This window comes from Capsicum annuum, unplaced genomic scaffold, assembly GCF_002878395.1.
Source record: "Capsicum annuum cultivar UCD-10X-F1 unplaced genomic scaffold, UCD10Xv1.1 ctg2621, whole genome shotgun sequence".
Classification (NCBI taxonomy): Eukaryota; Viridiplantae; Streptophyta; class Magnoliopsida; order Solanales; family Solanaceae; genus Capsicum; species Capsicum annuum.
Window position 1 is genome coordinate 29,084 of NW_025832465.1, and position 25,560 is coordinate 54,643.

Sequence of the window (25,560 nt, forward strand, 5' to 3'; positions counted from 1 at the left end):
GGGTCTAAAGTAACTACTACTCCTGTCGTGTTTGCTGCTTCAACTGATCAGTCTAGGTCACCCCGTACTCAGACTCGACAATCTCCTAAAGTTGCATTTGATGAGTGTGCATTCTGCAAACAGAAAAATCATTGGAAGGCTCAGTGTCCGTTGTTACTTAACAAGGTCAAACAGCCTCAATCTGGGCAGCAACAGAAATATGGGCAGCAAAAGTCTCCGTCACGCTCCTCTGGTGCTCCTCCGTGGTCATCTCGTCCTCCACAGTTCGCTGCTGCTGCACCATCTGTAGATGTTGAGTCTGTTAGCACTATGCCACCTTCTGCGTTGGATCCCCAGGTTTTCGAACAGTTCAGACAGTTCTTCGTTTCTAATCCTACGGCCATGTCAGCATCTATGTCTCATTCGGGTTCAGTTTCTTCTAGTACCTCAGGTATTCCTTCCTCCTTGTGGATATTGGATTCTGGTGCGTCTCATCACATGTCCCCTCATTTGTTATCGTTTGGTTCTTTGTCACCCATTTCACCAATCTCTGTTATGTCTGCGAGTGCTGTACCTATGTCAGTCGAGGGTGTTGGTTCTGTTACTACCCCTCACATTGTCCTCTCTGATGTTTATTACATTCCCAAACTTGCTTTAAATCTTGTTTCGGTCAGTCAGTTGTGTAAGGCTGGTAATTGGGTGTTTTTTTCTGATTCTGTTTGTGTTATACAGGACCAACACACTCAGAGGGTGATTGGGACCGGCCGTAGGTTGGGGGAACTCTATGTCTTGGAGAATCTCAAAGTGTCTGTAGTTGCTGCCTCTAGCATAGATTTATCTTCTTTTCGTTTGAGTCCTTTGTCTTCTCAGTTTTATCTTTGGCATTCCAGATTAGGACATGTGTCAGTTTCACGTTTACGTTTTTTGGTCTCTAGTGGTGCTTTGGGTCATGTGAACACTAGTGATATTTCAGATTGTAGTGGTTGTAAACTGGCAAAATTTTCTGCCTTACCGTTTAATAAAAGTGTGTCTTATTCTGTTGCTCCTTTTGACATTATTCATTCTGATGTATGGGGACCAGCGCCAGTATCCACTAAGGGTGGATCGACCTATTATGTTTCGTTTATAGATGACTATACTCGTTATACCTAGGTGTATCTTATGAAACGCAGATCTGATTTCTTTGGCATTTACAACAACTTTAGAGCCCTTGTTAAAACACAACATTCAGCTGTGATAAAGTGTTTCAGGTGTGACTTAGGGGGTGAATATACCTCTAATGACTTCACTCAGTTACTTGCCTCTGATGGTACCATACACCAGTCATCTTGTACCGACACTCCTGAGCAGAACGGTCTGGCAGAAAGAAAACATCGTCATATTGTTGAGACAGCACGCTCTTTACTTTTGTCTGCAGAGGTTCCTAGTATTTTTTGGGGAGAAGCAGTTCTAACTGCTGTATATGTGATTAATCGTATTCCTACTGCATTGACTTCAGGGATGTCTCCGTTTGAGAAACTATATGGTCACCCGTCGAATTATTCTGCATTACGAGTTTTTGGATGTACTTGCTTTGTTCTTCGTCCTCATGTTGAACGAAATAAGTTAGGGTCAAAATCAGCTATATGTGTGTTTTTGGGGTATGGTATTGGACAAAAAGGCTATCGTTGCTATGATCCTGTAAGTCAGAAATTATATGTTTCACGACATGTCACTTTTTTGGAACATATTCCTTTTTATTCCATTCCAGCTAAAACCCATGATGTGACAAAGTCAGATATTCGGCTTATTGATCCCTTTGGGATTGACATAGAGGTTCCAGTTCCGGATTCATCCATGCCATCTGGTGTGCCACCTGATAGTGCTTCAGCCTCGCCTGTGCCTGAGTCTGCTCCTTCGACTGTTGAGACGGGAGACCCACCACCTCTGAGGAGGTCTACTCGACCTTGTAAGTCCACCAAACTGCCAGATTTTTACTATTCTACATATTCAGCCTCATTTGCTTCCTTTATTGCAAACATACATCATCTGTCTGAACCTGAGTCGTATAGAGAGGCTGTGTCTGATCCTCTTTGGCAGAATGCTATGGCCGAGGAACTTGCTGCTCTTCATCATACACATACATGGGATTTGGTTACTCTCCCACCTGGTAAGCATGCGATTGGTTGTCGATGGGTGTATAAGATAAAAACAAAATCTGATGGGTCTGTTGAGCGATACAAGGCAAGACTTGTGGCAAAAGGGTATTCACAACAATATGGTATGGATTATGAGGAGACTTTTTCCCCCGTAGCAAAGATGACGACTGTTCGCACTATGATTGCTGTTGCATCCATTCGACAGTGGAAGATATTTCAGATGGATGTCAAGAATGCTTTTCTGAATGGTGATCTCCACGCGAAAGTTTATATGACTCCTCTCCCAGGTATTGACCACCAGCCAGGTGAAGTTTGTCGGCTTCAAAAAGCTTTATATGGTCTCAAACAAGCCCCTCGTGCTTGGTTTGAGAAATTCTCCACTGTTATTACTTCCCTTGGATTTGTCCCGAGTAACCATGATTCAGCATTGTTTGTTAGATGTACAAGTGCAGGGCGAATTCTATTGTCCTTATATGTAGATGATATGATTATTACTGGTGATGATCATAGTGGTATTGAGTTATTGAAGTATGATTTGGCTCATCGATTTGCAATGAAGGACTTGGGCTTGCTGCGTTATTTTCTGGGTATTGAGGTGGCTCAATCTAAGAAAGGGTATCTTCTTTCTCAGACTAAGTATATATCTGACTTGTTTACACGGGCGCGTCTTTCTAACAACAGGACTGTAGATACTCCCCTTGAAACCAATGCACGTTACTCTCCTAGTGATGGTGTTCCATTATCAGATCCGAGTCTTTATCGGACTATTGTGGGTAGTTTGGTTTATCTTACGGTTACTCGTCCAGATATAGCACATGCAGTTCATGTTGTTAGCCAGTTTGTTACTGCTCCTACTTTTGTGCACTGGGGAGCTGTACTTCGTATTCTAAGGTATCTTCGTGGCACTCAGTTTCAGAATCTCTTATTTCCCTCGACGTCATCTTTCGAGTTGCGAGCCTATAGTGATGCTGATTGGGATGGAGATCGCAATGATCGTAAATCCACCACTGGTTTTTGTGTGTTTCTTGGAGACTCTTTAATCTCGTGGAAGAGCAAGAAACAAGATGTTGTCTCTAGATCTTCCACGGAGGCTGAGTATCGTGCTATGGCTGTGACTACATGTGAGATTATTTGGTTACGTTGGCTTCTTGCAGATATGGGGGTTCACATTTCTATGCCTACTCCCCTGCATTGTGATAACAAAAGTGCGGTACAAATTGCAAAGAATTCTGTCTTCCATGAGCGTACGAAGCACATTGAGATTGATTGTCACTTCACCCGTCATCATTTACAGCTCGGGACCATATCGCTTCCTTTTGTTCCATCGTCTTTGCAGATTGCTGACCTTTTTACGAAGGCTCAGTCGGCGTCTCGATTTCGTTTTTTGTGTGACAAACTCTCAATGCTTATTGCTGTTGCATTGTGAGTTTGAGGGGGGATGTTAGCCCATATGTTATTGGGCCTTTAGTTTATGGACCTTTAGGTTATTGGCTATGTATATATAGCCTACTTTTGTTTAGTTAGTTTCAGTTTTTTCAGATTATATTGTAAACCTTAGCCTTTCTTCCTTTTAATAAAGTTCTATTAACAAGAATATTAAGTATCAACAATTAGGTTTTAAATACTAGTATAATGTTTTAGGTGAATATAAAATTTTAATTAAAGATATTGGAGGTGATCAAATTTTTTAAAAATCTAAAATAAGCAAAGAAATAAAATGTTAATTGCATGGGCACACTCTGATTAAAAAGAGGTTGTCAATAAATCATTTTGCATAAGATTAGTGGGGGGAATTATCTACATCTCATCATTGATGGGATTATTAAAATAAAGTTAGTCATCATATATGTATGATCACCAATATGTAATATTGTCTGTTTTATTGCCAACTTTTTTATTAATTATATATCAATTGAAAAGCAAAGTGTACTAATTATTTGCAAAATTATACTCTATAATGCCAAGTGCATCTACCAAATAATTTGGAGAGGAATCAAAAGTTATTTTAAACAATTTAAAGAAAGAAAATTTAGGAATAAAGTTTATAAAAGTTAGGTATATTAATGTCGTTAACTAAGCTTTTTCTTTTTCTTTTTGATTTCTCCTATTCTTTTTTAAATCTCTAAATATACTTTTTTTTCTACCTTTTGTTTTAAATTTTGGATTTTTGTATCAAATTCCCTCCTAAATTTAAAATTTGCATTGAGACACTGAAATTGTCTCTATTCACTTTATTATAATATTGAGCAAAATACAATAAAGTTTTCACTGGGTATGACTATTCATCATTGCTACTTGTGAAGTTGATGATTCCCAAGAAAAAAAAAGACAAAAATACAATTATATAAATAAAAAAAGGACAAAATTAATGCTGCTATGCCACCTTCCATTCCCTAGTAGGGTCTCACAGCAAATCTTCAGCTCATTCAAAAATACAATAAATAAATATAATAATAAAAGTGCAATAAATAAATAAGTATAATAAATATTGAATTTGGTGAATTTTGTGCCAAAATAAAAAAAAAAGGAAAAGACAAGTATGGAACACATTAACTGTAGCCTTACAGAAAATGTAGCAGTAATTGTGGGACATTCAAATTTGGCTGGTACGTACAGATAAAACTTAGAAGTATCCAAAATCTTGATTTTATTTTCATTTGCAATAATTTACTTGACGCTGCAGAATTTCAAACACAAAAAGTTTTGATCTCATTCGACACCTTTATTTATTTATTTATTTATTTTTCCATTACATATGATGAATTAAGAAAAAAAAAAAGGAGATAGGTGAGGGCAGGTTGAAAATTATGCAAGCTTGTGTAAGAATATTATGTTGCTAGAATTTATGATCCGAATTTTATTGATTCGGTTCAAAAAGATTTCGATACGATCCATGTTAGTAAAATTGTAATTATGAAAATTTTTGGGGGACTTGTATGTTTTGGGGCTTAAGATTTCCTTGAATGCACGTATTATATAATTACAATTTACAGAGTTGATTTTTTAACGATTTTTCTTGTATTCTTCTCCGATATGATGATTTTTTTTCTCCTTCTCTGCCCGAGGGTTTTTCCGTCTAGAATTTGCACATAAAATCTATGTGTTCTTTTTATTTTCTTTGATTTACTGTATTACCTATTCCAGTTTGATTTCATAACATATTTATAACTGAATTTATTTTCTTGCATATTATATGGTGATTTCTTTGATGTAAAGTTACTTAGAAATACGCATGTGACTTCATGCATATACTTTGATAGCCATGGTCTAAAAAAAACTAAAATTAAGTTTATGCTCTAAATTTATTATTCTCTCTTCTCAATCTTGGATAATGATGGCCAAAAGTACGTTCTAAGATGACATGAATCTCGACTTATTATTACCTTTGCGATCAAATTATTATTAATTTTTACCTACTATTTGAAGATACGCACATTATGGAGAAAATATAGTTTAGCTGTCATAAAGATATTTTATTATTTTAGAGAACATAGTATTATACAATATGAAAGTAGACTTTGTTGAAAACTTGATAAATTTAACTGGAATGAAATGTGAAAATTTCCTTCACTTCATTGCTTTAAAAAAAGAGTAAATACAAAATTACACGATTGATTTTGTTCGAGATTTTCAAGAAGACACCTAAATTTTAACATTGATTTATCACTCCATGATTCTTCTTTATTTCGTTGCAAACGTACCATTTTTCTCTGAATCTCAGTCACAACAAAGTGAGTGAAGACATGCGTCAATCAAGTGCTGTCACGTGTCAACTCCTTTTAATTTCATATTTTTTAAATAAAACTTTCCCTTTTATTTAATTTAACACCCCACCCATTCCTCTTTTCCTACCCCATCCAGCACCTCCCCCTGCGTCAGCACCTCCCCTCAACCCCCACCCCCATTCAACACCCCCACCTCCCGTCCAACAGCCCCATCCCCATCAGCATTTCCCTCTACCCCCCCAACCCCTCACTCCGTCAGCATACATTTCTTTTTTTTTTTTTTTTTTTGGGTTCAATCACTTCAAAAAATAATTTTATTATTGAATTGAAAGTTTTATGATTGAATTGAGTTTTAAATATAGTTAAATAATATGATTTAACTGAAAATGAAGTTTTAATGATATGATTTAAAAAAAAAAAACTTCAACCGAGGAGCTTTAATGGGGACATTCTGTTGAAAAACTTTAATGGTGTTGAGGAAGACATTGCGTTGAAGAATAAATGATGGGTAGTTAAATGATATGATTTAATTGTAAAATGAAGCTTTAATGAATGATTTTTTTTTAAAAAAATAAATTTCAATGGAAGTTTTAATGGTGAATTGAGTTGAAGAAGAAAAAGTGGATGGGTTGGGGGGACGGAGAGGGGTTGCGATAAATAACTATTATTTAAAAAAATATATAAATTATATATCAATTATTTTACACGTGACAGCTTTTAATTGGTTAAAAAGATCAAATTTGAGCCTTTTCACGCACTTGTGACGCGTGTATACAAGCAAAGAGTCAAAATAGTGTATTTGCAGCGGATTAAGTATGAATCGTGAAGTAATAGATCGAATTCAAAATTTAAATATCTTTTTAAAAATTTCAATCAACATCGAAGAATAATTATTTATTTACTCGTTAAAAACGTAGGCATGATTAATTCATCATAAAGAACTACTACAATAAAGTGATCTCTATTCTCTGGTGATCATACTTTATGTTTGAAACTTGAAAAAGTAAGCAACGAAAACAGTACATAATTTATTTATTTACTTTTTTTTTGCAAGAGCACACAACAAATCAAAACGTGAATCTGTATCATTTAATTTAAACTCCACGGCATTTGACTAATTTTCTATACATCTCTGAATTCAATGTCATCACTTACTATAAAAATAAATAATTAATAAATAATTGTACTTCTCCATGGTTAAATATTTGTCGTTCTTATTAAAAACGCACACTTCTTCCATCTCAAATTTTCTAATTTAGTGTCTCATTTTACTTGTCCTTTTTTACTTATCAAGATAAGATAAAAAAAAATTTCATGTTTTACCCTTTGCATTATTTACTTTTTCTTTAAATTAAAATGTAAACACCATTTAATAGGGGTACTATGGTAAACTACCCATGTTATTTATTATTTTTCTTAATAACTGTGCCATCCAATTTGAGACGGAGGGAGTATTTTATGATACTTGTCATTTTAAAAAATAAGGTGTAATTAATTGTCTAGCTATTAAGCAGAAATGAGTATTCAATATAGTGGCGAAACCAGAATTTTTACTAATGAAATTCATAAATGAACATATAAACTAATTGAATGGAGTTCAACATCTAGTATATACATAACTTTTGGCTGAAGGATTCGATCCCTAACCCCAAAATAACTCCGCCCCTATAGAAATAAGGAAAGTTTTGTCAAACCTAAGAGGACATAATAACTAAAGGCCTTCATTAAATCTCCGTTATGCGCGAGCATTAACTAATATTTTTTATTTTATGAAGTCTTACCTTACATTTTTACACGAAGCCCTTCTACCACTTCAAATTATAATATTCTAATCAAATGACAATAACTTTACCTCTCACTCCAATGCTAAATAAAAAAAAAATGTGAGAGAGAAGGTCAAGGTGGATATTTGTGTGAACAAACAAGGGCATTTAGTACCAAGCTTGTAATGGGAACATGAGCATGGACTAGTCATGGAGTAGCAAGGAAAGTTGATTTCCGACCCATCCTTATCTCAGTACAAAGTTTTGTACTTCAGTCAGCTTGATGCTTATGCATGCTTCACATCTCAGTTTCATGAACATAGCTTATATTCGCACGTTTTTCATAGAATCGTGTGCACTTTTAGTTCACTCAGTGTTACAAATCATGTCTCATGAACATAGAAACTCTAAACTCAGGTCATGCAACTCATGACTCATGTACACATGTCATGCTTTACAGTATACTCAGCTTCCATGACTCATGCTATGCCCCTACAGATCAGATACATCCAGACTGCGTTATGTATATCCTCAGTCCAGACCTTATTGGTAAATCTATACTATTGATATTTTATTCCCTAAAGTTTCAGTCATATGTCAAGTTCAGTTTGTATCCATTCTTGCTTCAGGTCCTTCTGATTTTAACCCTTCAGTGAGCTCTCCTTGTGAAATCAGTGTAGTGATAAACAGTGCTTAGATGGGTGAGAGTAAATGTTTTATGTCAAGAGAAGATTGTTGCTTGCTCATGTTACACAAAGGTGCAGTTATGAAAATAGGCTTTAATGTTATGTTAGTGTGCAAGTAAAAGGCCTGGGAAAGTACCGAGTGTAAGTGTACATTCAAATCCTTGACTTATGTCAGTCCCCATCGCGTGGCCATCAAAACTCAGTTACCATCCTAATTACAGTTTCAGCATTCAGTACTCAGTAATCAGTTTCAGTCCCAGAGTTTAGTATTTCAATATTTCAGTATCAGTAATCAACATTTGTCCAGTATCCAGAAACCAGTATTCAGTTTCAAAAATAGTCCCAGTTACAGTCTTAGTTATAGTTCAGCTTCAGATCAGTATTCAGCTTAGAAACTCAGTTCAGTTTCAGACTTGCTTGACCATAGCGTACAGTTATCAATTATAGGTATTTCGATACCTCAGACTATGGAATTTGGAAGTGCTGAATCCTACTCCGATCTGAATAGACACTGAACATAAATATTGAGTTGAGTTACTGAGTTCCGTTGACTGACGGAATACTACTTACGACTGACTGAGTTCATGAGATTTCTGAGAATACTGAGTTACTGCATTTTTCCTGAGTCACATGACTGACTGAGTTCTATGGAACATGGCTTGACTGTGGATATCGTGAAAACATGACATAGCTCTAGGCACACAGCTATATTTTTCGGGTACAAGTACCCACAGGACTCGATAAAAGGAAACTGACACAACATGACAATTCTTAATCATTGGACTAAAGTCCACATTTCATTACATCATAACTTGAAGATTTCATACCATACATGGTTCTTGCAAATCCTATACATGAGAGGGATTTCATACAATCAACATGCCATGAGTTCATCAATCTAGTTTCATAATCACCCCATTAACATTCACAACTATATCATGAGCATCTCATACAACATCTTCAATTCAAGACAATAGCATGAAAATTACGTTGAACATAAGCATGGAGCGTGGACTAGTCATTTAGGACATATTTCATCCATTTCATTTTATGTGTCGTTATTTGACTGGGCACGAAATTTAAGAAATAAGGAAAGACTTGGTAAAGTTTACTAAATTATCCTTTGTCAAAAAATGTGTCAATATTTTTTTTTTTAATTAAGTGGGACCAATAAGGGTAAAAGGATAATTGTGTCTTTAAAAAGTTGCCAAATAAGGAAAGGCGACTCTTATTTTAGGACGAATTAAAAAAAAATGATGACACATAATTTAGGACGGAGGGAGTAATAAGTAAAGGCCCTCGTTAAATCTCCGTCATGCACGAGCATTAACTAATATTTTTTATTTTATAAAGTCTTACCTTACATTTTTACACAAGCCTTTTTTACCACTTCAAATTATAATATTCTAATCAAATGATAATAACTTTACGTGTTGCTCCAATGCTAAACAAAAAAAGACATGTGAGAGAGAAGGTGAAGGTGGATATTTGTGTGAACAAACGAGGGCATTTACGTGAACAAAAATTGCTTTTCTGACTGGTATAGAAAAGGAGTATTTGAATTGATTGTGTTTGACACAGTAAAATAATCTGCAAAATAGAAGACTTTTAACAACAAACGGCAACACAACTAGCTAGCAGCACAAAGAAAGAGAAATAGAGTTAATAGTAGTAACTACGTAGTATATATATTAGCTGTCTAGTTCATCTGAACATTTTTTGATGTCTATATTTCTGTGTAAACATTTCTATAACAATGTTTACTGATACCTAAAAAGAAACTGCAGATGCAAAAATATATAGTACTATTTTTCACTCATATTGGAAAAACCCAAACTCATCATTCACCAGCTGAAATTATTGATTTTATGAGTTGTTGAAGTCTGTGGGTCAACTTTGAAAAACCCCTTTTATGTTTTTCTGATTCAGCTCTTTCAGGTAGTAATAATTTTCTTGATTTTGAAGAATGTTTTTTTTTTTTTAAGCTGTTGAAAGAAGAGCGAAAACATGAAGAGGTAAAATTAGTTGATAGAGATGTATATATGTATTACAGACAGCTAAAACCCATCACATTGTTTCTCCAAAAACCCAGTATGATGAAACTGTTTGTTTACTGCTGTCGCATTTTTTTTAACCAACCGAGCTACTAAAATTTTCGTGTTTTTTTTTTTTTTTTGATAAATCATGTGTTACTGTACATCTTATTTATGGGTTGATATTGGAATTTTGCAGGTGGGGTTGATTTGTTTTTGGGTTTTGAGGAGTCACTATTGTTATCTATAAATCAGCAACAGGTCACTGAAAACTCAAAGCTTGTGTCATTTCAGCGATTTGGGTCGTTGTTTTCTAGTTTTTTGGACATATGGGTGCTTTACATTTTGTGATGTGAAATGGCAGAGGGCAACTGTTTAGAAGTTTACTGTTCTTTACCTTTTATAGGTTTCTGAATTATACTGTTTTGAATGAATACAAACATTCCATTTTGAAGAAAAGGGGTGAAAATGGGGTCACAGATTCAATAGTTTTTTTCAGTAGGAAACAGCTAATCTCCTTCACCTGAAGCTTTTTTAGCATCAATTTTTGACTCTTGTGATCTGAAAGTAGACTGAAAGAGAATACCTAATTTGGTAAACCTTTTTGACTGTGGTGTTTGTGGGGCAATATTGCTGTCAAATGCCATTTTATTTTTTGCAGAAATCATGTAATCCCAATCTGTTCATTCATTTTTATAGCACATGGTATATTTTTGCTTTTATCATGTCATTTTGGAGTTCCACTCAGTAGAAGAATGAAAAGGGAAGGTTGGGTGAATTTTCTTGATTTTTACTTAAGAGATTCTTGAGAAATTTGGTAGACTTGTAGGGGATACAAAGGGGTCTAATCAGTTGATATTAGGTGGTCATTTAGGCTTATATGCATGAGAATCACATCTTTTTGGTGGGTCAGTACAATAATGCATATATTGTTTTCTTCTTGTTTGGAGCAGACATGATTACCTTGTGGGTTCTGAGATCTTGGTAAAGAGAAATGGATGTCACGTTCGGTCTAGCTTCGCGTTGATTTGAGCTGAAAGTTGGAAAGTCAAATAGGTAAAGAAAGACATTGTTGTGTTCTGATGAGCCGGGAGATGAATAAAGGGAAACAAAATACGAGTGCTGATGCCGCTGAGAAAGTTATGGTGGCTGTTAAGGCATCGAAGGAAATACCCAAAACAGCTCTTGTGTGGTCTTTGACTCATGTTGTTCAGCCTGGAGATTGCATTACACTTCTCGTGGTTGTACCTTCACAAAGTTCTGGTAACGTCTCTGGATTTCTTCATATTCTGACTTCACCTATGATGTCCTGAAAATGAACATTCATTTTAGGTAGAATTCTCTAGTTGCTTACTTCTGTACTAGTTATTTGAATTGTTGATTAAAACTCTGAAATCAGTGAGAAATTTTTGCTTGTTATTGGTTGACATTATGGTGGTTCTTGGTAGAGATGATTTCAATTTCTTAAAGTTAACCAATATGATTTCTTTTTCCTGAAAGCTTTCCATGAAAAAGATAAGCTTTAGCCGGCAATTCGTAAGATTATGGGAGGCTGTAAAGGTTAGACTTTACTCTTGCAGCTGGGAAGTACTTCGCATGCCACTGGATCCTAATTAGTTCATTGAAGATATTCCGTGTTTATGTTATCTCTGCATATTTAGTTATTCTGCCCTTTTATATTCATGCTACTTCTGCGTTTTAACAAAAGGAGGTCTAGTGAATAGTACTCTAAGAGTTTTGCGATCATTTGTAGGTAGAAAGTTATGGGGATTCCCTAGATTTGCTGGAGATTGTGCCAGTGGCCACTGGAAGTTGCACTCTGGAAATAGTTCCGAGCACAAGTCAGATATAACAGATTATTGCTCCCAGATGATCCTTCAGCTTCATGATGTTTATGATCCCAACAAGGCAAGCGTACAACTTCATCATCTCCATTGTTGGTACATCGTTACAATTACTGATGCTAAACAATTGGTTCTCTTTGTACTCTTGTTCTCCTCCAGATAAATGTCAAGATTAAAATTGTTTCTGGTACACCGCATGGAGCCGTGGCTGCTGAGGCAAAGAAGTCTCAGGCTAATTGGGTTGTTTTGGACAAGTAATTTTAGAAAATTCTTCGGAGTCTGATGCCTTGTTAACGTGATTTTATATTTTCAAGTTTTATTAAACTTTGCTTCCTATTGTCGGTGTTTTTCCAGGCATCTCAAACATGAGAAGAAACGCTGCATGGAAGAGTTGCAATGCAATATTGTTGTCATGAAGCGATCTCAACCAAAAGTTCTACGCTTAAATTTAGTAGGTTCACCTAAAAAGGAACCTGATGTCACGGGCACATTATCTTCAGAGCAAACTCAAATATGTGGAAAAGAGTCAAACAATAAGGATTCATTGGATTCTTCTCGAGGTCCACTAGTAACTCCATCAAGTAGTCCAGAGATGTTCAGTACTACTGAAGCTGGTACTTCATCAGTTTCAAGCTCTGATCCTGGAACATCACCATTTTTTGTCGCTGAAGTAAATAGGGATCTGAAGAAAGCAAGTTTATTAGCTGCAAAGGAAGATGTAGATGAATCGGATTCAGAGAGCGAGAGTGAAAATTTATCTGCGTCATCAAGTTTAAGGTTCCAACCATGGATCGTGGACATAATCAATTCACATTCTGAACAAATCAAAGGGAAGAACTCATTAAGAACTAACGACAGGCCGCAAGATTCCGCCAACAAGGCACTGCTGCGGAAGTTTAGTAAGCTTGATGAAGAAAGTGATTTTGGATCCCCAAGTTGTAGAGGAACTGATTTGGATTACAGTGGGAATGTGAGAGAAGCAGTTTCGCTGTCTAGAAGTGCACCTCTTGGCCCTCCTCCCTTGTGCTCGATTTGTCAACACAAGGCACCTGTATTTGGGAAACCTCCCAGGTGGTTTACTTATGCTGAACTGGAGCTTGCGACAGGAGGATTTTCGCAAGCAAATTTTTTGGCTGAGGGAGGATATGGATCTGTTCATAGAGGAGTCCTTCCCGATGGTCAAGTTGTTGCTGTTAAGCAACACAAATTGGCAAGTTCTCAAGGGGATCAAGAGTTCTGCTCGGAAGTGGAAGTGCTGAGCTGTGCCCAGCACCGAAATGTTGTAATGCTGATAGGATTCTGTATTGAGGACAGCAGAAGACTACTAGTATACGAATATATATGCAACGGTTCCTTAGATTCTCATCTATATGGTATGTGGTACTGTTTTTATCTTCTTCTGTCCTTGACAGTTCTCACGAATTTTGAAGCTTTTTCTTTAGGTCTGTTCCTTTGTCCTTTTATATCTTAAAATCACTTTCTGTATTCACAGGTCGTACTAGAGATCCTTTGGAGTGGTCTGCTCGACAAAAAATTGCTGTAGGTGCTGCACGAGGTTTGCGTTATCTTCATGAAGAATGCAGAGTAGGCTGCATAGTCCACCGAGATATGAGACCCAACAACATTCTCATCACCCATGACTTCGAACCACTAGTATGGAACATCTCTTTCTCCTAAGTTTAAAGTTCAACGATGCACATTAGTATATAGGATAGGACTGCATCGAAGCATAAAAAGTCTAATATACACTAATTAATACTTCATTGATGCATAAAATATCTAATATACATTAATTAATACTGCATTGAATCATCATCTAAATTCTATCTGTAGTATCTGTAGTCTTACCTTACAACAACAATATACCCACTGTAATCCCACAAATTGATCTGGGGAGGGTAAGAGTGTACGCATACCATACCCCTACCAAAGAGGTAGAGAGGACATGTGTCTACCTTGGTACACATTATTTTATGCTTGATTCAGGAGCACAGAACTTGATGCGTTGTGCTTCATTGCATTATGTCTACCTTTGACGTAGCACTCTTTACTTTATTTATCTAATTCATCTTGCTTTTTCCAGGTTGGAGACTTTGGTTTGGCTAGGTGGCAACCTGATGGTGACACAGGCGTTGAAACAAGAGTAATTGGAACATTTGGGTAGGTGTTAAAAAGTCTTTTGGTTTATTTTGATGTTATGTTACGGAGAATCAATAGGCTAATTTGTGGAATTTTAGGTACTTGGCTCCCGAGTATGCTCAAAGTGGCCAGATTACTGAAAAAGCTGATGTCTACTCATTTGGAGTGGTACTCGTGGAGCTTGTTACAGGACGCAAGGCAGTGGATCTTACCAGGCCTAAGGGCCAACAGTGTCTCACTGAATGGGTATATATGTAGTTAACCTTAATTTGCAGCTATTTTTGTACTGTAATGAGGAATACAGATATAAAGGTGGGCACGCCCTCCTTCCCTTTTATGTTTGGCTGATATAGTGATTGATCTCTATTAGGCGCGTCCATTGTTGCAAGAATGTGCTGTTGATGAGCTAATAGATCCTCGGCTAGGGAACTGCTACTCAGAACATGAAATATACTGCATGTTGCATGCTGCATCTTTGTGCATACGACGAGATCCTCAAGCTAGGCCTCGCATGTCTCAGGTAAGTGGTACAATGCAGTATAAGATCCACATCATCATGTTAAGTAGAAATGTATGTCTCAGGTAAGTGGTACAATGCAGTATAAGATCCACATCATCATGTTAAGTAGAAATGTGACGATAGATCGACAATGCTTTGCACAGAATTCAGTCTATGATGTTGCATCTTTGTGCTTTTGGTACTTTGCCACAAAAGATAAGTTAATTCTCATGTTTCGTTGGATAATGTTATGAAGGTACTTCGAATACTCGAAGGTGACCTTATCATGGAATCTGGAAAATTGTCAACAACACCTGGATACGATGTTGGAAGCCACAGCGGGAGGATTTGGTCAGATGCTCAGCAACAGTATCAAAGGTTCAGTGGTTCCTTATTAAGCGATGGATCGGAGGAATTCAATGCTAAGCTCTCATTTGACAAGAGGAGCCCCTCCAATATTTGGAATAGGGATCAATCCAGGACAGCATATTCGGACCATCTGTAAATAACTTGATCTTGACACTAAGATACATTTTGCTGCTTTATCCGGCCTCTCCTTAGCCAGGCAGTTTTGTCGAAAGCCATGTGTTTGTCATATCTTTGTACAGAAGGTAGGCGTATTATAGTATATGGTCTGTATTTGATCTCCTGTCTACATGTTTTTGTAATTCATGATAAAATGAAAACTGTTTAGTCATTCCAGTCGTCGTTCTTCCAAGTTTATTCATGTTTGCTCAAAGAAAAGACCGTTATTTTGAAGAAAAAGAAACCTGCCTTCACAATCTTGATTGCCATCTTGCTTACAATTCACTATGGTTTAGAGAGTTAAACAATCCAATGTGGGAACACACGTTCAAACATGGGATGCGATGTTTCGGACTTTTTTGACCCTGTCAATTGGAACCTTGCCATTCAAGTTGACTCAAGGTTATTTAAGGAAATAAACTCAAAAGGACATATGAGCTGAAATCGGTTTACAAGGAGGCCTTAGGCAGTAGCTAAGAAGACGGAAGATGAGCTTCAAACTGCAATTGATTTTGAAGTTCCAGCAGCTGCAAGATGCTTAGGTAAAACTGAGTCGATGAGCAATTAGATTGGTTGCAGTCAAATATAAGGTCAGTTTAACGGCATTTGCATACATGTCATTGTCTTAAAGATCAATATCTGGTTTATCCATAAATAGTTCTATACGCTCTAAAATCAAATAATAATTAGATAACACATAAAGACATCAAGGAAACTAAGCACCGCAAAAATCTTCAGTTCAGCACTACAGAGTAGCCCAGTAAGTCTGTAGTCATTGAAACACTTGTTGTTTTACCAGAAAATGGTATCTACGGCTTCCTCATTTTGGATCTTGCATACCTGAATAGGACAGGAGGGAAATTTTAGTAACATCATTACAAGAATGTAAACCCTCACATACATGATAAGGACTGAGAAGAGTACTCTATGTGCATGCCACCCCGATCAGATGATGGTAGTGTGCTTCCTTGAAGTGCATTCAGCGCTTCAGTTGCTTGCTCAACGCCCTATAGAAACACAAACTAAATACATAGCTGATAGGAATATAATTAACATCCCTTTTCCAGTTAGTAGCAAATGCAGATGCATGGTGCTTCCTGAACCACCCAACTTCACCTCCCTTTTACAGAAAATAGCACAAAAGGGGATTTCATTTTTTTTAAAGCAGAGAACAGAATGGTTGAAAATTTAAAGCAAAAGAACCATGTCTATTGGATATTCTAAATGCAGGTAAATTAGCTTCAATTTGTAAGTCTTTGACCTGATAACAAATTTACATTTTGCTGTAGCCACACAAAGAAGCTGAGTGTAGTACCTCAAAATCAGCAAAAGCAACAGGCATCCCGCCTCTTGCACGCACCTTGAGGGTGTTAAATCCAGGATACCTGGCAGTAAAAGCAACATATACAGTCAATTTGAGGTAGACTTTTCACATTGCCATTCTGCAGCTAGCACTAACAGAACTAACTGCTTAACCATAACACTGAGTTCTCAAGAAAGAAGTGAAAGCGAATGCCCTCCTTTGGGGGAGTTATACAGGAACTTACTGAGAAATAACTTGCGTCAGTTCATCCTCAGTGCAGTTTGGACCAAGATTGGCGATAAACAGAGTGGAACATGGTTGTGCTCCATCTGTTGTCTTGTCGTTTTGCTCCTATAACATCAAATCCAAATGAGATGCTAAAGCCGCATCCGTTCATGCATAGAAATTGGAGAGCACTTGTGGCATATATAGAGCAAAATTTTACTTGGAAATAAATAAGAACTTCAGAAAGAGGAATTCATCAGTAATAAAAAAATCCATGATACTCTGTCCTAGATGTTTGATCCAATCCAATAATGAAACAAGGCAGGTCTCTTCTTCAATAAGAACAAGACATGTAAATCGAAAGTCAGGTCTGCTTCCCGTGCCTATGTAATAGTCCATACAATACATGCTACAGATAGAGGGTAATATATAGACTCACACTTTTCGGGGCCAAAGCATGGTCAGGCTCCACCAATTTCTCCTCACTGTTCCACGATAGAGAATAATAAGCCTTCCATGACAGATCAAAGCAACAAACCTCAAATAACACGTCTTTATAAATAAAATTCAGTTTGAGAATCAAGAATGCTTGACCGTTTCTCTTCTGAAGAATCATCCTTTGTCCCAGAATCAGGATTCTCGGGCTTGGAAGCATCATTAGAATCATTATTATTATCTGAACAAGCAAACAGTGTTTAACACTTTGTGAGTCTCGCTAAAAAATTGGACGAAAATGCTTCCTTGTAGGAATTCGTAAACTAAAGGAATATGAGAAACACATATATAATTTGGCATCTTAAATGTGGTAGTGGAAGCATATAGCAAAGTCAAAGCCGGCACCTTCATCACTTGATGTGTCTTCAGCATCATAATTGAACTTGTTTCTGTTGTCAATAACTACATAAGGTCCTCTTCCTGAGGGCAACCATTTAAATAAGTCGATAGAAGCAATAATCATAAAATTTTAAAAAAAATAACTGGAAAAGAAATTTCCATTTTATTGGATGCAAGCACTTTATTGATATCAAATAAATATCAACGATTGCAACATATTTATACCTGGAATTTGTATTCTTCTAGAGTTTGACCTCGCCGGTTCAATATGCAAAGTGGATCCAGTTTGAGGATCAAATTTTACACCCTGGAATTGGGATTGGTAAAGAAAAATAAATTACAAATTGACTAGATTTATAAAGCAAATGTTTAAAGTTTACATGAACCTCAAGATCAGGTAGTAACAAACTCAATTAGAACTTAAAGGAGGTTAGCAGAAAAAGAATTTGTTTGTTCCCTTTTGCACTTGATGGGCACTCTGGGTTTTTAGTGCTAGAAGAAGGGGGGGGCAACAAAAATAAACCAAATTAAGTCATCAACAGCCACAATTCATAATGCAAAAAAAAATAATACATATTTGCAGATGAATTGAGACGCTCAGATAGTAAGGCAGGGTCTCGGTGTGAATAGTTGGACAAATTTAATATTTCTGAGCCTTTTAATCTGTTATACAGAACATAAAAGGCACGGAATAAGATGGTCTTAAGAGCAGCATATATGTAATTTCCAAATCCAAGCAGAATAAGGAACATAACTAGACCTACTCAGATTAGATATCTCACATTCAAGGCATGCATGGCTGCCATTGCTGATGGATGATCAATAAAAATAGCAAAGGCAACAACCTGCATTGTGGGAGAATAAGATTATGAATAGGACTGTAAAATTGAAAGGATTGACTCATAGATACTAAAATTGATTAAGATTTGTTACCAATCTTTATTTTCTATATGAGAAATGCTGAGAAACTTCATACCAGAATAAAGTTTACACAGTGATCCGGTTGTCTTCAGAATAACAAATGTAACTATTTTACTTCCTCCGCCTGAAAAATTGGACAAGAGTCTTTTTGCATATGGAGTATGCTAAGTAAATGGTCTTTGCTTTCGTCTGCTCGCAAGGGCTGAGCTAGACGCATGGATACGGGTTTAGTTGAACCCAATAACTTTTGCTCAAATAGTGTATTTGTGTAAGATCCTAGAGTCTATTAGAAACAACCATTGTGTTAGAGACGAGGGTCTATCGGGAACAACCTCTCTACCTCACAAGGTAGGAATAAGGTTTGCGTACACATTACCCTCCCCAGACCCCACTTGTGGGATTTCTAAACTGGGTACGTTGTTGTAGTGTATTAGTATTGAGAAATTAAGTAAATAAGTATGAACATCAAGATGAGAACCCAGTTATTAACACTTGAAGTCATCGTTTTGAATTCCACTACCCATAAATTTGAAATCTTGGCTCCGGCTCTACCTGCTCAGATTGTGCATCTTCCGAAGAAGAATGAAGAGACCATTCTATCCTCACCAAATCCAAATCAGTAAAATTTCACCAGTGAAACCTAAATTATTTCCAATAAAAAGTAAAAATCTTTCCGTATCCAAAATTTAAATAGCCAACAATAACTTCCAGAAATTGATTATCCTAGACGCTCCCGAACTTCATTCAACTTCGACTCCCCCTCCACCTCCACCGTGTGAATAACTGCTCCAGTAGCAATTCCTCTTCTATTGCTATCGGTAAAAAATCAACTTCTTTCCAACAAGTAATTCGCAGAATGTTATGAACAAGGACGCCCAATGCAGATAATCATACACTTGATTCGTGCTAAAACAAAGCATAACTACTCACACAGGCAACTCAAATATCCTTACTCGATCACTTCATAGCTTCTTGTAATCGAAAAATCTTAGTAGTTCACCTTGTTCTCGAGGGTTCAATTCCCCGCCTTGTAATCCCCTCACTCATTTCCACTTCACCTATTCCAATTTTTAGCATCTAAAATATGCAGCTAATTAGGTTATTTCTTCCTGTCTACCCTAGTTACCTGTTGCTGGTAGGAAGTGACACACACACGTGTGTGTACACATATATATAGCTAATTAGGAAAGAGAGGATACCTGATTTCCTCGGCCGGTGTATTTGAGCTGACACGATTCAAAACCAGGACGGCGGCGAAAGAGATTGTGAATCTCACGAGCTTTAACATCGTCGGGAAGTCCCGAGACGAATAGCGTTTTTATATCATTCTTCTCATTGTTGCTGTATGCATATACTGGTTGATGATTTACGTAGTAAGGATCGTACGCCGGAAGTTGAGCCATTTTCACGGCGGCCGGCGGTGGTTGCAGTACAGGAGGGGAATGAAAAAGTAAATAGCAAGTACAACTCCTTTAGCACAGTGCACAAGTATTCGCACTTGCTTTTAGGGGTCTGTTTTTCTCAGCTTGAGATTGTAACACAGTAGCAAATTATTTAATAGTAGTACAAATAATTTTATTTAATTACCAATTAATGACATTAAGTTACGGCTTATAATAGCAATTTTCTAATTTATTTTTATAAGTGATCTGATAATTTTATTTTAGGTTTACATAGACTATTCTATTTTATAATTTTACTAAAAATTACATAGAGCGACAACTTAAGTAGCATTTATTATATAAAATTTCAACTCTCAAAACATATTACAAAAATTTCACTTTTTAAATATCTCTCTCTGAAAATATATATACATTACTTTACTATTATCTATTTACAAATTTCACTCCTTGAAATATGCCTACAATCAAGGAGCAACTTTCTATGAGTTGTCAATTTTAAATTTTCAATCATATTTGATTCAATCTCTTCTTCAATGACATTTTTTTTTTCCAGAAACTCCATTAATATCATTCTTAAATGTAAGATGGAAAGTTAGTAAGATTTTTCTTGTACTTTATCAAATCAAGATTTTGATTGAATAAGTATAATATATATATATATATATATATATATATATATATATATTATACTTATTCAATCAAAATCTTGATTTGATAAAGTACAAGAAAAATCTTACTAACTTTCCATCTTACATTTAAGAATGATATTAATGGAGTTTCTGGAAAAAAAAAATGTCATTGAAGAAGAGATTGAATCAAATATGATTGAAAATTTAAAATTGACAACTCATAGAAAGTTGCTCCTTGATTGTAGGCATATTTCAAGGAGTGAAATTTGTAAATAGATAATAGTAAAGTAATGTATATATATTTTCAGAGAGAGATATTTAAAAAGTGAAATTTTTGTAATATGTTTTGAGAGTTGAAATTTTATATAATAAATGCTACTTAAGTTGTCGCTCTATGTAATTTTTAGTAAAATTATAAAATAGAATAGTCTATGTAAACCTAAAATAAAATTATCAGATCACTTATAAAAATAAATTAGAAAATTGCTATTATAAGCCGTAACTTAATGTCATTAATTGGTAATTAAATAAAATTATTTGTACTACTATTAAATAATTTGCTACTGTGTTACAATCTCAAGCTGAGAAAAACAGACCCCTAAAAGCAAGTGCGAATACTTGTGCACTGTGCTAAAGGAGTTGTACTTGCTATTTACTTTTTCATTCCCCTCCTGTACTGCAACCACCGCCGGCCGCCGTGAAAATGGCTCAACTTCCGGCGTACGATCCTTACTACGTAAATCATCAACCAGTATATGCATACAGCAACAATGAGAAGAATGATATAAAAACGCTATTCGTCTCGGGACTTCCCGACGATGTTAAAGCTCGTGAGATTCACAATCTCTTTCGCCGCCGTCCTGGTTTTGAATCGTGTCAGCTCAAATACACCGGCCGAGGAAATCAGGTATCCTCTCTTTCCTAATTAGCTATATATATGTGTACACACACGTGTGTGTGTCACTTCCTACCAGCAACAGGTAACTAGGGTAGACAGGAAGAAATAACCTAATTAGCTGCATATTTTAGATGCTAAAAATTGGAATAGGTGAAGTGGAAATGAGTGAGGGGATTACAAGGCGGGGAATTGAACCCTCGAGAACAAGGTGAACTACTAAGATTTTTCGATTACAAGAAGCTATGAAGTGATCGAGTAAGGATATTTGAGTTGCCTGTGTGAGTAGTTATGCTTTGTTTTAGCACGAATCAAGTGTATGATTATCTGCATTGGGCGTCCTTGTTCATAACATTCTGCGAATTACTTGTTGGAAAGAAGTTGATTTTTTACCGATAGCAATAGAAGAGGAATTGCTACTGGAGCAGTTATTCACACGGTGGAGGTGGAGGGGGAGTCGAAGTTGAATGAAGTTCGGGAGCGTCTAGGATAATCAATTTCTGGAAGTTATTGTTGGCTATTTAAATTTTGGATACGGAAAGATTTTTACTTTTTATTGGAAATAATTTAGGTTTCACTGGTGAAATTTTACTGATTTGGATTTGGTGAGGATAGAATGGTCTCTTCATTCTTCTTCGGAAGATGCACAATCTGAGCAGGTAGAGCCGGAGCCAAGATTTCAAATTTATGGGTAGTGGAATTCAAAACGATGACTTCAAGTGTTAATAACTGGGTTCTCATCTTGATGTTCATACTTATTTACTTAATTTCTCAATACTAATACACTACAACAACGTACCCAGTTTAGAAATCCCACAAGTGGGGTCTGGGGAGGGTAATGTGTACGCAAACCTTATTCCTACCTTGTGAGGTAGAGAGGTTGTTCCCGATAGACCCTCGTCTCTAACACAATGGTTGTTTCTAATAGACTCTAGGATCTTACACAAATACACTATTTGAGCAAAAGTTATTGGGTTCAACTAAACCCGTATCCATGCGTCTAGCTCAGCCCTTGCGAGCAGACGAAAGCAAAGACCATTTACTTAGCATACTCCATATGCAAAAAGACTCTTGTCCAATTTTTCAGGCGGAGGAAGTAAAATAGTTACATTTGTTATTCTGAAGACAACCGGATCACTGTGTAAACTTTATTCTGGTATGAAGTTTCTCAGCATTTCTCATATAGAAAATAAAGATTGGTAACAAATCTTAATCAATTTTAGTATCTATGAGTCAATCCTTTCAATTTTACAGTCCTATTCATAATCTTATTCTCCCACAATGCAGGTTGTTGCCTTTGCTATTTTTATTGATCATCCATCAGCAATGGCAGCCATGCATGCCTTGAATGTGAGATATCTAATCTGAGTAGGTCTAGTTATGTTCCTTATTCTGCTTGGATTTGGAAATTACATATATGCTGCTCTTAAGACCATCTTATTCCGTGCCTTTTATGTTCTGTATAACAGATTAAAAGGCTCAGAAATATTAAATTTGTCCAACTATTCACACCGAGACCCTGCCTTACTATCTGAGCGTCTCAATTCATCTGCAAATATGTATTATTTTTTTTTGCATTATGAATTGTGGCTGTTGATGACTTAATTTGGTTTATTTTTGTTGCCCCCCCCTTCTTCTAGCACTAAAAACCCAGAGTGCCCATCAAGTGCAAAAGGGAACAAACAAATTCTTTTTCTGCTAACCTCCTTTAAGTTCTAATTGAGTTTGTTACTACCTGATCTTGAGGTTCATGTAAACTTTAAACATTTGCTTTATAAATCTAGTCAATTTGTAATTTATTTTTCTTTACCAATCCCAATTCCAGGGTGTAAAATTTGATCCTCAAACTGGATCCACTTTGCATATTGAACCGGCGAGGTCAAACTCTAGAAGAATACAAATTCCAGGTATAAATATGTTGCAATCGTTGATATTTATTTGATATCAATAAAGTGCTTGCATCCAATAAAATGGAAATTTCTTTTCCAGTTATTTTTTTTAAAATTTTATGATTATTGCTTCTATCGACTTATTTAAATGGTTGCCCTCAGGAAGAGGACCTTATGTAGTTATTGACAACAGAAACAAGTTCAATTATGATGCTGAAGACACATCAAGTGATGAAGGTGCCGGCTTTGACTTTGCTATATGCTTCCACTACCACATTTAAGATGCCAAATTATATATGTGTTTCTCATATTCCTTTAGTTTACGAATTCCTACAAGGAAGCATTTTCGTCCAATTTTTTAGCGAGACTCACAAAGTGTTAAACACTGTTTGCTTGTTCAGATAATAATAATGATTCTAATGATGCTTCCAAGCCCGAGAATCCTGATTCTGGGACAAAGGATGATTCTTCAGAAGAGAAACGGTCAAGCATTCTTGATTCTCAAACTGAATTTTATTTATAAAGACGTGTTATTTGAGGTTTGTTGCTTTGATCTGTCATGGAAGGCTTATTATTCTCTATCGTGGAACAGTGAGGAGAAATTGGTGGAGCCTGACCATGCTTTGGCCCCGAAAAGTGTGAGTCTATATATTACCCTCTATCTGTAGCATGTATTGTATGGACTATTACATAGGCACGGGAAGCAGACCTGACTTTCGATTTACATGTCTTGTTCTTATTGAAGAAGAGACCTGCCTTGTTTCATTATTGGATTGGATCAAACATCTAGGACAGAGTATCATGGATTTTTTTATTACTGATGAATTCCTCTTTCTGAAGTTCTTATTTATTTCCAAGTAAAATTTTGCTCTATATATGCCACAAGTGCTCTCCAATTTCTATGCATGAACGGATGCGGCTTTAGCATCTCATTTGGATTTGATGTTATAGGAGCAAAACGACAAGACAACAGATGGAGCACAACCATGTTCCACTCTGTTTATCGCCAATCTTGGTCCAAACTGCACTGAGGATGAACTGACGCAAGTTATTTCTCAGTAAGTTCCTGTATAACTCCCCCAAAGGAGGGCATTCGCTTTCACTTCTTTCTTGAGAACTCAGTGTTATGGTTAAGCAGTTAGTTCTGTTAGTGCTAGCTGCAGAATGGCAATGTGAAAAGTCTACCTCAAATTGACTGTATATGTTGCTTTTACTGCCAGGTATCCTGGATTTAACACCCTCAAGGTGCGTGCAAGAGGCGGGATGCCTGTTGCTTTTGCTGATTTTGAGGTACTACACTCAGCTTCTTTGTGTGGCTACAGCAAAATGTAAATTTGTTATCAGGTCAAAGACTTACAAATTGAAGCTAATTTACCTGCATTTAGAATATCCAATAGACATGGTTCTTTTGCTTTAAATTTTCAACCATTCTGTTCTCTGCTTTAAAAAAAATGAAATCCCCTTTTGTGCTATTTTCTGTAAAAGGGAGGTGAAGTTGGGTGGTTCAGGAAGCACCATGCATCTGCATTTGCTACTAACTGGAAAAGGGATGTTAATTATATTCCTATCAGCTATGTATTTAGTTTGTGTTTCTATAGGGCGTTGAGCAAGCAACTGAAGCGCTGAATGCACTTCAAGGAAGCACACTACCATCATCTGATCGGGGTGGCATGCACATAGAGTACTCTTCTCAGTCCTTATCATGTATGTGAGGGTTTACATTCTTGTAATGATGTTACTAAAATTTCCCTCCTGTCCTATTCAGGTATGCAAGATCCAAAATGAGGAAGCCGTAGATACCATTTTCTGGTAAAACAACAAGTGTTTCAATGACTACAGACTTACTGGGCTACTCTGTAGTGCTGAACTGAAGATTTTTGCGGTGCTTAGTTTCCTTGATGTCTTTATGTGTTATCTAATTATTATTTGATTTTAGAGCGTATAGAACTATTTATGGATAAACCAGATATTGATCTTTAAGACAATGACATGTATGCAAATGCCGTTAAACTGACCTTATATTTGACTGCAACCAATCTAATTGCTCATCGACTCAGTTTTACCTAAGCATCTTGCAGCTGCTGGAACTTCAAAATCAATTGCAGTTTGAAGCTCATCTTCCGTCTTCTT

At 36.3% G+C, this 25,560-nt stretch overlaps 3 protein-coding genes across 9 annotated transcripts; 2 read left to right on the forward strand and 1 right to left on the reverse strand.

Annotated features, from left to right (window-relative positions):
* The first annotated feature begins 9,873 nt into the window (after positions 1–9,873).
* LOC107861748 (inactive protein kinase SELMODRAFT_444075) lies at positions 9,874–15,508 on the forward strand. Of its 7 annotated transcripts, none has more exons than XM_016707102.2 (11): positions 9,874–10,229; positions 10,524–10,585; positions 11,278–11,587; positions 12,078–12,232; positions 12,328–12,422; positions 12,523–13,541; positions 13,661–13,821; positions 14,252–14,328; positions 14,406–14,553; positions 14,678–14,827; positions 15,063–15,508. In XM_016707102.2, exons 3-11 carry the CDS (start codon positions 11,407–11,409, stop codon positions 15,309–15,311), a joined length of 2,235 nt encoding a protein of 744 aa, XP_016562588.1. In that variant the 5' UTR covers positions 9,874–10,229; positions 10,524–10,585; positions 11,278–11,406; the 3' UTR covers positions 15,312–15,508. The 7 variants fall into 7 exon arrangements, with proteins under 7 accessions (XP_016562588.1, XP_016562589.1, XP_047258679.1 ...); XM_016707103.2 differs by having other exon boundaries at positions 9,875–9,952; XM_047402724.1 differs by lacking the exon at positions 9,874–10,229 and adding an exon at positions 10,266–10,306.
* Positions 15,509–15,900: 392 nt separating this feature from the next.
* On the reverse strand, positions 15,901–20,396 carry LOC107861749. The gene is made up of 10 exons (XM_016707108.2): positions 19,814–20,396; positions 18,476–18,538; positions 17,919–18,000; positions 17,700–17,774; positions 17,454–17,535; positions 17,299–17,344; positions 16,879–16,985; positions 16,647–16,716; positions 16,256–16,338; positions 15,901–16,171 (listed from the first exon to the last, which is right to left on the reverse strand). Exons 1-10 carry the CDS (start codon positions 20,015–20,017, stop codon positions 16,141–16,143), a joined length of 843 nt encoding a protein of 280 aa, XP_016562594.1. The 5' UTR covers positions 20,018–20,396; the 3' UTR covers positions 15,901–16,140.
* A 574-nt stretch (positions 20,397–20,970) lies between these two features.
* Positions 20,971–25,494, forward strand: LOC124890874. Its single transcript, XM_047402736.1, has 10 exons — positions 20,971–21,553; positions 22,829–22,891; positions 23,367–23,448; positions 23,593–23,667; positions 23,832–23,913; positions 24,023–24,068; positions 24,382–24,488; positions 24,651–24,720; positions 25,029–25,111; positions 25,196–25,494. Exons 1-10 carry the CDS (start codon positions 21,350–21,352, stop codon positions 25,224–25,226), a joined length of 843 nt encoding a protein of 280 aa, XP_047258692.1. The 5' UTR covers positions 20,971–21,349; the 3' UTR covers positions 25,227–25,494.
* The last annotated feature ends 66 nt before the right edge of the window (positions 25,495–25,560 follow it).

Bases quoted from the DNA above. Each gene is read 5' to 3' on its own strand.
- LOC124890874 (XM_047402736.1), top strand. From the start codon at position 21,350: ATGGCTCAACTTCCGGCGTACGATCCTTACTACGTAAATCATCAACCA. The intron at 22,892-23,366 runs GTGAGATATCTA...TCCCAATTCCAG, and splicing joins CAGCCATGCATGCCTTGAAT to GGTGTAAAATTTGATCCTCA. The intron at 23,914-24,022 runs GTCAAGCATTCT...ATCGTGGAACAG, and splicing joins GATTCTTCAGAAGAGAAACG to TGAGGAGAAATTGGTGGAGC.
- LOC107861748 (XM_016707102.2), top strand. From the start codon at position 11,407: ATGAGCCGGGAGATGAATAAAGGGAAACAAAATACGAGTGCTGATGCC. The intron at 13,822-14,251 runs GTATGGAACATC...TGCTTTTTCCAG, and splicing joins CCCATGACTTCGAACCACTA to GTTGGAGACTTTGGTTTGGC. The intron at 14,554-14,677 runs GTATATATGTAG...GATCTCTATTAG, and splicing joins AACAGTGTCTCACTGAATGG to GCGCGTCCATTGTTGCAAGA.
- LOC107861749 (XM_016707108.2), bottom strand. From the start codon at position 20,017: ATGGCTCAACTTCCGGCGTACGATCCTTACTACGTAAATCATCAACCA. The intron at 18,001-18,475 runs GTGAGATATCTA...TCCCAATTCCAG, and splicing joins CAGCCATGCATGCCTTGAAT to GGTGTAAAATTTGATCCTCA. The intron at 16,986-17,298 runs GTGAGTCTATAT...TTGATGTTATAG, and splicing joins ATGCTTTGGCCCCGAAAAGT to GAGCAAAACGACAAGACAAC.